The sequence below is a fragment of the Heterodontus francisci genome, chromosome 27 (genome assembly GCF_036365525.1).
Source record: "Heterodontus francisci isolate sHetFra1 chromosome 27, sHetFra1.hap1, whole genome shotgun sequence".
Taxonomy (NCBI): Eukaryota; Metazoa; Chordata; class Chondrichthyes; order Heterodontiformes; family Heterodontidae; genus Heterodontus; species Heterodontus francisci.
This window is the reverse complement of record NC_090397.1, coordinates 34882701-34897398: the sequence shown is the minus strand read 5'-3', so window position 1 is coordinate 34897398 and position 14698 is coordinate 34882701. Positions and strand designations below refer to the sequence as shown.

The 14698-nt window shown below is 40.0% G+C and overlaps 1 protein-coding gene across 4 annotated transcripts in view; it reads right to left on the bottom strand.

Annotated features, from left to right (window-relative positions):
- The window catches only part of tafa5a (TAFA chemokine like family member 5a), a 744872-nt gene that overhangs the window by 146680 nt on the left and 583494 nt on the right, over positions 1 to 14698 (bottom strand). For all 4 annotated transcript variants that reach the window (XR_010977652.1, XM_068059142.1, XM_068059143.1 and 1 more), the window contains exon 3: positions 4923 to 5050. Coding sequence is in view for 3 of the 4 variants with exons in the window: in XM_068059142.1 (XP_067915243.1) it covers positions 4923 to 5050 (128 nt within the window). In the remaining variant the exon portion in view is untranslated. The remainder of the gene's footprint in view (positions 1 to 4922; positions 5051 to 14698) is intronic.

The window sequence follows — 14698 nt, the reverse complement described above, 5'->3', positions numbered from 1 at the left end:
GGTTATATGTGGAACATAAAACCAGTGTGCTGTCAATTCTGGTTTGTAAAGTAGAACCCCTTGAACACTTTGTAAACCTACCTGATCTTAATTGAAATGTTAAGAAAGGGGATTCTCCATGATAATGTCTAAACACTGAGATTTCTAACTTGTGGGAGACAACTAAATGCATGTATCCAGATAGAACTCTCTCCTAAACGGGGCAGTTAAAGGTCCAGTGAGGCATGAGCTGAGCAATGTGAGCAGGTTTTTGCCTGCCTGGAACTTTTGATTGCACCTCTGCTCTTGGACAGGTAGCTGCAACGTGAATGTATTAACTGCAGAGGCGTGGAGTAAAAGATTCAAAATTTAAATCGCACAGCCTTGTGAAATTTTGTTTTAACATTTTACTACAAAATCTGCAACCTAAGAGATAATCCCAATAAGGGCCATGAAATGACTCTAGGTTTAACCACAACACGCTTGATGGTAGCTGAGGCAGAAAGCTCAGGGAGAAAATTTCAGTATCTGTAAGGACATGAACATTGAGGCTATTTAGTCCAACAAATCCATATACAGTATTTATATTTAACACAGAACTAGAAGATTACTTTAACGAGAAAATACTTCCCCGACATGCCTTTAGCACAAAGACTGCTAAACAACTGTATGATGTGTGATGTATTGTGACATCTGTGACAGTGTCTTTAATATCCGTATCTATTTAAAATGGAACACAATCTATTTCAAAAGGATAATTTAATTTATGACATTTTCTTTGGTGAGAATATCTATGATTCCAGAGTTAATAACCATCAAGAAGAATTTTTGTAGATATTATGTGGTCCAAATGGTGCTAACTTTTTAAAAGCTAAGGGAGGTTTTTAATGTTTAACAAACTAACAAATTAGACAACAATTTTTTTATGGTCAACCAGAGGCTGGAATTTTACGCCACCCCAACGAGCGGGATGATAGCTGGGGGGTGGGGGTGGGGTGGCGTAAAGTGGAGTGGGAGACTCCGGGAGGCTTTCCCAACCCGCTCCTGCCTCTGCAGCCCTTTACGTAGAGTGGGTGGGAGCAAAACGGCCCACCTGCCCCAGGCCAATCAAGGCTTTTAAGTGGCCTCTTAACAGCCATTTAAGGGCCTTCGCCCACCTCTATGCGGATTTTACGCATGGCAAATAGGAGGCCTAGAGCCACGAAAAGCCGCCTGGGAAAATCAGGCTGCTGATGATCGGGCAGAGGGTGCCCGATGGAGGGCTGCCCCTTCTACCCCAACCACTCCCCCTTCCCCCCATCCGACCACCCTTGCCTCGCCGGGGCCTGACCAATTACCCCCGGCGGGGCACCCAAAACCTACCTTAACATCCCGGCTCCATGTCTTCCTCTGTGGTCGGCTGGGCTGCTCCCGATGGCGCTACTGGGACTAAGAGCTGCCAGCCCACTGATTGGCCGGCAGCTCAATGAGGCAGGATGTCCCCCCTCAAGCGGGCGGAAGTCCTGCCTCAGAACAATTAAAGCCTGGGGTTCCGTAAAATATGGAATGGATCCCCAGGCGAGGCGGAAACAGGTTCGCCACCGTCTTTTCAGTCGGTGTCCAGCTCCGGTCCGCCCAACGTAAAATCCTGGCCAGAATGCGTTTTATTGGTAGAAAGTACCAGCTGAATACATCTTTGAAAGGTTTTATTCCATGAGAGTCTGAAATCACGGCCAATGAAGTTATAAACATTTTAGTGTGCGTTAGTCACATATGTGGAATAAAACAAAACAGGCATTCCCCTCACTCCTATTCCATGTATACAGTACATTTGCTATAATTCTACCATTTCATTTATACTGTTGTTGTCATGTGATTCTTCAATTTCATTTATACAGCAGTTGTTGTATGGTTCTACCATGACAATTACACTTTGAGGATGTTGTGATTGCTCCATTCCATTTACATGTTGTGAATCTACTATTCCACTTATATAGTTAGGATGGTATCAGCCTTCCACTCATTTATCCTGTTCATAAAGTGTGATTTGACTACTTATTTAGGATGGTGTGATTCCAACACTATACTTTAAAGCAACTCTCTCATGTTACCTATATTTTAATTGTGCTATGACATATGCATGAGGTTTGTTTAGGGCAATAGTGACCTAGATTTTCCGTAATGACAAGTGGCAGGGTTTCTGCCCACCGAAAATAGTTGGCATTATACCTGGAGAATTTTCCAGAATTAGATCCATTTAAATATTTTCATCACGCTCCCGGCAGTATTACTATTCATGCTTGGGAGCTCCTCACTGTTTGTGCGACATGGCTGCTGCGACAGGAATATGATGCTTGAAGCTGTGTAACTGCCCCATGTAGTCTTCCAGACAAAACAGCTGCGACATCAAGATTCCATCATAAAGCAATGTAGAACTGGCAATCAATCATCCCCCTATTGGACACCTTGTATAAAGGGACATGTTATGTCCACGGTTGTTGTAGCAGTAAGGAAAAAACTAGTGGAAGTACAATATGTGGCATTATATCATCATAGATTTGCCTCATTATGTGGTGGGGGAATAACAGTTTTATCCTTTCCATCAGAGATAGAGTCAAGGCTCTCAATGAGTTTTTGTTTAATTAAAATCCTTGGTCTCCATGAAGTCAAAGTCTCAGTGCCCAAAATAGAATTCCCCTCTAACACAAACTGTCAGCTCTGTGTATTCCCATGGCAACATCTTGTTTTTGTGCACTTAGTACAAATCTTTGTCTGCCTTAAAATGCTACAACCATGTGAATCAATACTTGTGCACAAAATAATGTCCCAGAAATTCCACTGTTCCTCTGATAGTGACCTGCAGCACTGATCCCATTGGAATTTTGGGGGGTCAGTGCAAGGGCAAGTCATTAGCATGGGGCAGGCACTAAGAAGGAGCATCTCTGGTGCCCACTTGTCCATGTCCATGGAAATTTGACCCTTAGTTGTTCTTTGGGCATTGCTTGACCCTGGAAACATCTGATCTGTGACCTTTCATCAGAACTGACCTGAAATGTTAACTCTGCTTCTCTCTCCATAGATGCTGCCTGACCTGCTGAGTATTTCCAGCATTTTCTGTTTTTATTTTATTCACTTGGGGAAACTGATATGCTTCCATTCACTTGGCATACTAGGAGCCACAAGAAATTCTTGGTCCTATGGAGCTAAAGGACTGGAAACTTCCAATTTAGCGAGTCCCTGTCCACAGCTCCATCCTCCAGTTGTCATTTGCCTTTTAAGGTGCAGTTTTTCTGGGCTTTCACAGGTCTTCCACTGGCGATATAATAAACAGCCAGCAGAACCTCAAAGAATTTTGGTGCCAATATTTCTTAGGTGTTCTGTATTACTAATGCTATCTAAATTATATTGGAATATGACTGAAAAGATAGTGACCACTGCCATATTGGATTCTTCCAGATTAACCTCGTATTAATGCTACAAACTCTACATTATATTCCCCAAAACTCTTTTTGCTCCAAATGAGAATGTTGTAACAAAATCAAAGTGATTTACTTGCAATTTCAAATTAATGGAATTCTTTGGTTGAATAGTCATCCTTTGTGAGCTGCACCATCAGAGGTGATTTTCCTCTGATATCTCCTCGGCACAAAGCAAAGGATAAAAGGTGGGAAATCATGGCACCATGTTCCTCTCGATCTGCATTGCACTAAAACTTCCAGCCCAGGGTAGGAGGATGGAGTACAAGAACATAAATGTAATTGTAATGCGGCCCCCTCATTTTCCTGGATCGCCGCTTGGCAGAGGCTTAATGCTTGTGGCCATGCCCCTCAGATCAGATATCTATAGGCAACAAAGTGGTAGCACTTTTATTTTGAAACAGAGCCAACAGTATGGGCATCAGGGCTACATAAAGCTTTCGGACAGCAGCCAGAAGGGCTCAAAGCTGGGGGCATTAAGGCTATTGCATGGCTCTCACACCTGCAGCAGTGGTAAACCTGCATCCCCTGCTTTTGGGTGCAACCCTCTTTCTAGGTGTGTTTCTAAGGAGCATGACAACTACTGGAATGACCTGATTCCCTCCAGATAAAGGTGTGTCCAGGTCCCTTCAACAGAGTTCACGTCAGGTGTAATTTTCCCAACTGTTAAAAACAATATCGTTAATACATAATCAGAATGACCGAGGACTGATATAAATACTGACTATTCATTCTTGACAGTTTCTGAGCACATTAACTGATTCAGATTTTTAGTAATGAACTGCTTCTATTTATATAAGCAATCTTTGCTATGTCTTGACTTCCTACTCAGTGCACTAATGTGGAATGGCAAATAAATGCACGTTAGATGGAACAATGTCTGACTTATTCTTCCAGTCAGTTCCTGGTAATTGAAAACTCTTTTTCCAATTCAAACATTCAAGAAAGTATTAGTGATGTATAAGTAATAAGAATCTTTTAAAAAAGTGCAATCAGGACGTATATCACAGTTATATTATAGACAGTAATCAAAATCATACAGATACTTAATAAAATCCAGAACATTTAACTCAGTTATTTTTAGTTGTCAACTTGTTGATATTAGCTATCTTCTTTGAAAGGTCAAATATGCTGGTGAATTTTAAATGATAAACTTTTACAAACAGTAGAAACCGATTATAAATCTTTTTAACATTCACAGTTCTTCATAACAATGTTATTGAGTAGGCTTGCTGCTTTGGTAGAGGGGACAATAAAGTCTTTGAACATTTTATACAATGTCCTATAATTATCAGTTTGCCTATAATTTGAATTCATATTTTAAGAGTTATTGCAATAATATGGTAAGGCAATTCAAACAGTTTATTTTTAACCTGCCTTGCTTGATGTCTTTTCTCCTTTTGGCATGAAGTTGATTACATTGGCACTGAATGCCCAAGATATAAAGTCACAGACTTGATTAGTCTGTCAATTGGATCCATGGCTTACCGTAGTTGTCTTTATTCGCCCACCTGGCTGTGTGCAGGTCCAGCCTGATTTATTCATTAACAAATTGCAGCCTTCTCCTTCCAAACATGGAAGCATTTCACACCATTGTCTAGTCTTTACAATTCGTGCTGAAAAACAAAGAAGGATAGACATCATTCTTCTGATCATACTTAAAGACATACACCAGCTCATTTATACTTTGAAAAGAAGTCCAAATCAGACCGTCAGATCTGGATAGTTACATGAAAATATGTTTTTTAACAACAATTTAACTTTTGCTTATTTTCCCACTCATATCTATTTCTACCCTTATGAATATCTGTTCCATGTAGCTTTAGAGGCAGAGAGGCTGAGTGTGGATCTGTTATTAGACCCTTGTAAACATATGGTGAACCATTGTCGACACAGGTCTAGCAATGTCCCTTAATTGCAACCATAGAAGACCACCAGAATGCCAACCCTCCTTGTGGCAACTCAAGGAAGACTGAAAAATCAGTACCAAATTCTTGACAGTTTATGCTGTGGAGTTATGCCCATCAGGAACTAGGTTTAAACTGGCCAAATGTATATCACTTCCTTCTGTCATAGCTTGATTGAAATTGAACATCTTGATAAAAGGCTGAGTTGGTATTTTCATACACATACACATGCAAGGACATGTTTATAGACACATACTTGGTGCTGACACTGGGTGAAATGGGAAGATGTTAATTTCCCAGCACTAATATCCACATTGTGATGACCACAAACATTTCATAAAAATACTAACGCTGATGGATCTCCTGTGATTTGTTTACAGTTACTATTAGGAAATAGCAGCTTGGATTTCACTCCCATTGGTGGGATAGCAATAGAATAGGAATATCTTCTAGCTAGGTGATACCGCCATTAACTCAATGCAATTTATTTCCAGGGCCCTCATTTTCAATGCAGTGTGAGTTTGGAGAAGTAATATTGCTCCCAAATGGTTTACTACCAATAGGAGAGAGAGAAATACAGCTTATGATGCAGCCTTTGAGAGGTTGCAGCCAGTTAAAGAGGAGCATCATTTTTCTGTAAATCTATCTGAGGCAGCAGCAGCTTGGGCGGGATGTGAGCAGCTGGAAGTGCTCCAAGATTCTCAGATGCATCTCAGGAGATTCTTCTAGCAGAAACCATGGCCAGGAGAGCAAGTTTGTTCGGCACTGAGGGCAGGAAGCCCCTGGTGCAGGCTGTATGGAGAGAGGTGCCAAAGGCACTCTATGCTACTTCCACCACCTCAAGAGCTGCCGTAAAGAAAAAAGTTCAACAACCTCACAAAGGTAGTGATGGTAAATCTAAGCACCGTTCCCAATACACAATCTTTAACAGTCAGGCATCTCTTTACCTCTCAATTTTTCTTTTTCACCACCTGGATGTCTGGGGATCCTACAGGGGCTGTCCTTTGCAGAAGCAAATATTCAATCACATTTTCTACTCAAAATCAGTCTACCAACTTACATTGTCTGCCACACAGTCTATTGAAGTCTTCAAGGACATTTCATTTTAGGGGCAATGCACCTCCCCAATTTAGCATCTTGAGATGCTTGGGATGAGGAATGTATCAATGCCACTCATACTCTACCCTTAACATTGACTACTCTCTCTAGAGGAAAAGATAGTTTACTACCAGTCCCAAAGACATACAATAAGGAGAGAATCAGCATCAGCAGAGAAAACCCCTGGCACGTGAAGAGGCATTATGAATAGTAGGCAGGCAGATATATGGTGAATTGTCACATGACAGAAGTATCATTGCAGCTTACTGAGTATCTGGCACTGACATACAGGGTAAGATGATTGGCATTACACACTACTTAGACATTAATAGAATTAAAACCTTTCCTATTTCTAAAATTGGGTGGTGTTGACGTATGGGGCTTTGAATATCACGAGCATTCTGATATTTGCTCCGTGCAACTGTGACAACTCTAGTAGTCTGTAGAACTGGATAACTCTTCCTCTGTTTCTTGACTAGATCACTAATGACCTTCTTGATCTGCCTGGCATTATTCATGGTGAGTTTGAGTAAGAGATTATGCTGACGCGGAGAGATGGGGGTGGAAGTGATAACGGATGAACATCAGAATTGCATGAATTCAGACAAAAGATTGTAAGGGATATAAAAAATGCATGTAATAGAGACATACTTTGGAAAATAAAACAAAAATAGGAAACAAAACCAAAAAAAATCATCCAACATTGAAATAGCAAAGCAGAAACCAGCCTGACATAAACTAGGACACAATTATTCACTGGCAGATTTTGGAGTCTGAGGTTGCACATATCAGATCTGGCAACACCAGAAAGATCCACTAATGCATCTAATAATATGGTAAAACCTTTGATTCTGTAACGCCCCAAGTCCATTAAAATCAATGTGCAACTTTATAATAGTTATGCCTGCTAATCCTGCTTCCTCCAGATGTGGTGCTACAACCTCTGAAAATAATTGCAAGATTTCCAATTATTCTAACTTGAAAGAGAAGAAAGCTCAATTGTGCTCACAGCAAAGAAGAACATAAAAATCTGTCTGAAGGATTAACAATGAGAAACTGCAGAGATGTTCAAATGTAAAACATCCCAAAATGGTATAGGCTCAGATTGCACAGTCAGTAGCCATGCAGGCTAATGCACCACAAAAAGTTCAAAAAAGGACGGTTCAACAGAGAATTCAGCCCAAACTGTAGCCTCAGGCTTCTTAGAAACAAAGATGTCTCCAAGTATAAAAATTTAATAAGAGATTCAAAGACAAAATGGACAATTTTACAAGCAATTGTAATGATGTTGTAAATTGTCATTTATTTGTTTGTTACAGTAGAAACTTCATTTCCAGTATTAAATGTTTTAATTACTGACAAAACAAACATGACAGCCAAGCTATTGCAAAAAAAAGCATTTACAACAATCTTATTTGCTCCACTTCACATCTTTTTTGTTGATTAGAACTTTTATATGCTTAGCAGATCCTAATTAGTAGTTTTCATTCCCAATTTTCTCATTTTAATTGGTGCATTGCCAACCTTTTCGGTTGTAGTTTGTTGCAGGTTTCTGAAAATGAAATTTCTGTCATCAAGTGCAATTGTGAAAGTTAAATACACTTGCATACAGGTAATATAATACCCAAAGAGGAGGAACAAAAAATCTATTAGATGATTTCCATTGGTGTTTTACAAAGTGGTGTTTTATAACAAAAGAGATGTGATGCCAAAAAGCAAGTATCAGTAATAAGACCACTAATAATAAATAGATTGTTATGCCAGAGGTGTTCATATGTATTCTTGTTGTCTGGGCATTATGTTACAGTGACTGAACAAAAAAATGTTTTAATCATATGGTATTCTGGGAAGTTTACCAATGTTTTGGGAGATTGAATTTCATGACTGTCCACTTTTCTCAACCTGTAAATAAGTGGCTCTGATTTTATTCTGCATTGCTTTACCCACATATTCAATGTTATCTCTTACCTTTTTAAAGGCCAACATAAACAACAAGATATACCAAGTTGGAAGTAGGTACCTGTATTCATCAGCACTGAGGAGTAGCTTCCTGTCTTTTGATGGCAGTTGGGGATGTGGGCTGAGGTTTTTACAGCATTGTGGAACAGTCTCGAAGTATGTAACACTGAGGGGAGGGTGGGAGCAGGTTCTGGCAGCACTGGGAGGAGGGATCCTGGCACTGACAGGGGGAGTCACAGTTTCTGACTGAACTAGAGGGACAGGGCCACACAGTCTGACAACCATGGAAAGGCTATCTCAGTTTCTTACAAGATGGAAGGATAGTCTCAGCATTTGGAAGTACTTAGGGACAGAATCACGGGAAGAGTCTTAGCTTCTGTCACTACTGTGATTTTGGGCCATGATGTGTGACAGCATTTGGGAAGAGTTAGCAGTGTCTGATAGCACTGAGAGGGGTTGCCTATGTTGTGGAAGCACTGACGAGTAAAAGGAGGGTCCCAGGATCTGGCAGGCCCAAGAGCTGGGGAAGGTTCTGGGATTTGGCAGCACAGGAGGGAATCCTAGATTTGGAAGGGGTATCAGAGGTGCAACAACACTGGGGAGAGTTCAAAGGATTGATGGCCTTTATGAAGGGACCTCACAGAATATAGGTGCACAAAGGGATTTGGTATCTGGTACCCATGGGAAGGGAAGACCCAGTATCTGACAGAACTGGAGCAGCTAGATCAAGAATTATTGCTTGAACACTCCTAGAGTTAGCTATCCCTTCTCCAATGTGTTCCCAGACAGATTGCCTTGCCTCTGGCCAATGCACCATCCTTGAGGTCTGCTTTTAGCTCTATGCACATTTTAGGCTGTATTTTCTAACTATAGTTGTGATTACTATCAGCAAATGCAGTATAAGTGCATCGTGCTGAAAACCAGCTTCAGAGTTGGAGTGGGCCTGAAAGTGTGACGGGCAAACAGGACATGCAAGCCCATGTACTCATTACATAATACCAAAATACAGACAAAAAGAAAGTGCTATTTTAGATATAATTCTCTTTCAATGTCATTTTTGGATTTTGTGCAGCATCACTACTACTTTCCTCTGAGGGATTAAGTCTAAATGTGACAGATTGGATAACAGATTGCCCATACTGCCATCTTCAGATAGGAAGTAAGTGAAGAACTACATAATTTCACTGAAATCATGATGTCTACACTAGCAAAGCATAACAACACTGGTAAAAAAAAAAGCCTATGATTTTTGGGTCTAATTGTTTTTGTAAAGTTTAACTGACAGTGGTGTTGACATCTGAAAACAAGGTTATAATTTTGTTTTGAAGGCTCTATTATTCAATAGTGTCAATTTGGCATTTACATTTTTCCAGAAAACAAACCTTCCTAAAATTCATTAACTGGGGCAGATGGTCCTCATGTCACCTGGATTCAGAGTGTTGAGTGTGATTGTGAAAGATTTGAAAGACAATAAAGTATTTCTTCAATCCTGACAATATCAATAAATGCTGCCATCATGATTGTGTTATGATCTTTACCAATACAATGCAGCCATCTCTAATAGCAATACTTCAGCATGCTGAATTCTATGACATTGTAGTCTTCAGTCGATAGTGTTGGGAAAACAAGAATCTTGTGGCAAGACAAGCTTTAGACAATCTGGAACAAGAGGTCATAGTTTAAGGATAAGGTGTAGCAGATTTAAAACAGAGATGAGGAGAAATTACTTCTCTCAAAGGGTCGTGAGTCCGTGGAATTCACTACCCCAGACTGCGGTGGATGCCGGTACATTGAGCAAATTTAAGGAGGGGATAGACAGATTTTTAATTAGTAATGGGTTGAAGGGTTATGGAGAACGGGCTGAAAAATGGAGTTGAGGCCGAGATGAGATCAGCCATGATCGTATAGAATGGCGGAACAGGCTCAAGGGGATGAATTGCCGACTCCTGCTGCTCGTTCTTATGTTCTTATGTTTAGATCTTTCTACTTTTAACTCTTTCCAGCAAAGGCACTAGTTAATCTATAAAACACATTATTTGTGATATAACTGAATGCAGTTTATCTACAAATATAAGCATACACAGGATCTGGCTTCAAACTGAATTTGTGGCAGTACTTTTTAACATCCAATTCACAACAAAAGCACTACCAAGTGGAGGAGGGGATTAAAAAGAATGAGGTGTAAAGTATGGGTTGGTTCAATGACTTTGATCTCTAAGCATGCACCACCAATTAGGCACAGCTACAAGACAACCACCTGTTGACTTCTACAGTTATCACAGTCCTATACATGTGTTACACTGCATGGAAAATACCTGGCACCTAAGAAGGATAAAAGCTGTTTTGACAATGTAGGAGCCAGTATTGTTTTATCAAAAGTTAGTATTCCAAAGGCTTCAAACTGCATATCTTTCTTCTTTTGGGCCTCCTTACGACTTGTGATCAATGTCAAGCAATGTGTGCGTTGCAAACACCACCATCTACGTACTTGTATGGGCATTCATACAGATATAATTTTTTTTAAAAGATCAATGGAACCCAGAAATTTAAGAAAATCCATCAGTTGCAGGACTGAGTTGATTCCTTTTCCATGTTCTCCTCTTCATCTGCACCAACAGCATGCTCTATGCATTCTCTCTCCTAGCAACGAATGATCTTGGCTATACAAATAAGCTCACCATACCTAGTCTATTCACTGTACACAGCTGGACCTAAAAGATCAAAACACATTTATATTGAGATAGCTCAGTTTAATGTAGCTCACTTTACTCATAACATTTCCTGATAAGACTATTATAATTTGTAAATCCTGCCGATAAATTTCCTGTTATTCGGTCTTGCATGATTTTGCATTTAAACTGCTTTTTTAACAGACTGCACATTCATACCTCAATCAGGACAAACCAAATAACACACTGCAGACAGATTTGCTCACATCCTATTTAGTTTACTGACAAGAAAACAAATGATCACATATGTATCAATTGTGCTTTACAATGTACTGAAAGTATTTCAGTTGTTGCATTGGAAAAGATACTGTAAATAAGAAAGTAATACTTGCATTTATACATTGCACAACAGTCCTGTTTGGAAAAGAGGTGACTTCAATGTGGTCTCTATCTACACAATGAATTACTTAGAAGTATGTTGAGTCTGCTTATATAGGTAAACACACCAGCTATTAAGTAGCATCAAAATCCTACAAACCAACATAAGATGAATCATGAGATTAATGTGTTTTCAGGTAGTATTGATTAAAGGAGGAACGTTGAGGATCATGAGACATTGGGGATTCCATTGCTCAGTTACATCATTACCATATAGAACAAGGTCAAGGACAGCTGTTCTTTCCCTGCGCGTCATTCTCATCTGTTTATATGTTTGTAATTATTTTAAAGTGAGAATCAAACATTGCCTTTCATATTGGCAGGAGTAGTATTCTATATTCTTAACATTTAGAGGAAGGCACTTTGATGATATATTTGTACATATTTGTAAAGTTTTTAATTCACTTCAGGATCTAGGGGTTTGGTCACTTTTTTGAGGTAGTTGGGAGCAGATGATGATGTGCTCTTATTGTTTGTTTAGTATGAGTCTGTCCCTCATTTTACAGATATTTGCGAATTAGTTTGTATGAGAGCATTTGTGTGGGCTTCCAGAAAGGTGATCCGTGCTATTTGGCACTTTCCCAGTGCGGTGGGAGACCTTACACAACACACTTTGACCAGCTCCTTATAGGTGCTTACTCAGATGCATGTCCCAGGACAGGGAGGGGTTCTCCACAGCAAGGGGTTGCATCTTCTTCTGACAAACAGTGAAAGTCTGCATATCTCAAAATAACCTTGTGCCTTGGGAACTAGACAATCGAATGTGTTTTAAGAAATGGACTAAAAGTGGAGCTGATGTAGAAGTTCAACCATAATCTTATTGAACAGCAGAGCAGGCCTGAGGGGCTGTATGGTCCACTCCTGGTTCTTATGTTGTTAAATAATATTTGGAATAATGCCATCTGTCTATATGCCATCTGTGCAACAGTCCTCAGTAAGGACAGATGGAATCTGAGGGTTTTGGAGGATGCTGTATGTTATGAAGTGTCTAAGTTGATCCTTGTACATGTTACTACACATAGCGACTGTGAGAGTTATTCTCTGATTATTTTTCAATTCCTTTTTCTCTTACTTGATTGTTATGGGATATCTAATGTCCACCTGAACCAACAGGTAGAAATTCAATTAAATGTCCCATACAAAAGATGACATCCCCGACAATTCAGTACTCTCTCAGTAACATACTGGTGGGACTGTCAAGATAATGAGCACAAAACCCAGTCTGGGATGCAAAGCTTTAACCTGTAATGATCTTCTACCAACTAAGCCAATCTGGCAATTGTTCATTTACACGATATACAAAAATGTGCCATGGACATATTGCCTTCATAAATCATCAGGCACACAACACTGGTGAAAATTTGCTTTTAGCTTGCAACTCCAGTGCTAAGCACATCCTACATTTTACGTACCAGTACTGGTGGCTGGGCCAGCTGCTACCAGCCATCTCTTAATATTATCAGACTGTTCATTTTGATTTAATGTGTTAAATATGCAAATGAAGGTAATTTTAGATCTTTCATTATACTAGTGAAAGAGTAAAAGAAAATATTATACATCATTAAATAAGCTTTATCCACAACAATTATTTCGAAGTATTTGGATTTCAAATTTGAATCTTTCAAATCTGTTTCCCTTATGTACACATTGTTACGGACAGGTGGGAGGTGGTGTGGGTGACTTCCACTTTTCAACTCTCACCTGATTGCAGAGAGTGTTTTAAAAAGTGTTTTAGTCCCTGTGTGTTTTAAGGGTCAAATAAATAGACAAACAGCACCTTCCCCTGCAATCGCAGGAGGTGTAATACCTGCCCATTTACCTCCTCTCTCCTCACTATCCTGGGCCCCAAACACTCCTTTCAGGTGAAGCAGCAATTTACTTGTACTTCTTTCAATGTAGTATACTGTATTCACTGCTCACAATGTGGTCTCCTCTACATTAGGGAGACCAAATGCAGACTGAGTGACCGCTTTGTAGAACACCTCCGCTCAGTCCGAAAGCATGACCCCGAGCTTCCGGTTGCTTGCCATTTCAACACACCCCCCTGCTCTCATGCTCACATCTCTGTCCTGGGATTGCTGCAGTGTTCCAATGAACATCAACGCAAGCTCAAGGAACAGCATCTCATTTACTGACTAGGCACACTGCAGGCTGCCGGACTGAACATTGAGTTCAATAATTTCAGAGCATGACGGGCCCCCCATTTTACCTTTATTTTTAGTTATTTTTTCTTTTTTTATATTTATTTTATTTTATCTTAGTTTGTTCATTTTCCCTACCCATTGTTTTTTTTTCATATTTGTGCTTGTGGCTGTTCAGTTTTCAGTCTATTAACACCCTATCTGTACTAATGCTTTGTCTTTCAACACACCAGTAACATATTGTTTGCCTTTGCTCCATGACCTTCTGGTCAGTTATTCTCTGTGACCTTGTCCTATCTACATCTTCTCCTTTGTTATCTCTTGCCCCACCCCCACTTTACTTGCTTAAAATCTTTCACATTTCTAATATCTGCTTGTGCTGAAGAAGGGTCAATGACCTGAAACGTTAACTCTGCTTCTCTCTCCACAGATGCTGCCAGACCTGCTCAGTATTTCCAGCATTTCTTGTTTTTATTTCAGATTTCCAGCATTTTCAGTATTTTGCTTTTATTTTAGACAGGTTTTCTCGTAGGTTAAAAAAGATAAATACTTATTTTACACAATAACTGAAAAATGTTCGTGACTTCACTCACTCACACATTCACTCACACACAAGAGAAGATAGAGTAGAGAGCGAGCATATAGTTAGATTCCAATTGTGGTAAAAGAGTTCACTGCTTTAAGAAAATCTTTAGAAGCTTTTTGAAATGAAATCTTTCAATGGTGCAGGGCTGAAAGCTCTTTGTCTTGAAAAGGATAGAGTGTTGCAGGCTCCTTGTGGTTAAGCCTTAATCCGAAGCCAATGGGAAACCCTGGTTCACTTTCGCAGGTTGTGTGGGGGGGGGGGGGGGGGGGGGGGGATGGAGTTTCAATATCACCTTGCAATTTATCTGCTGCAGCAGTAAAAAGGTATTGTCAGTAGAGCTCTTGCTTAGCTGGAACTGTCTCACAGCTGTTCTTGCTGGTAAAGGCCTTTTCTAGCTGTTCTCCCCTCTCTTTCCAGACAGATAAAACCTTTTAAGGTAGAAACTTGTCAGGGTGGGGTGTCAGTC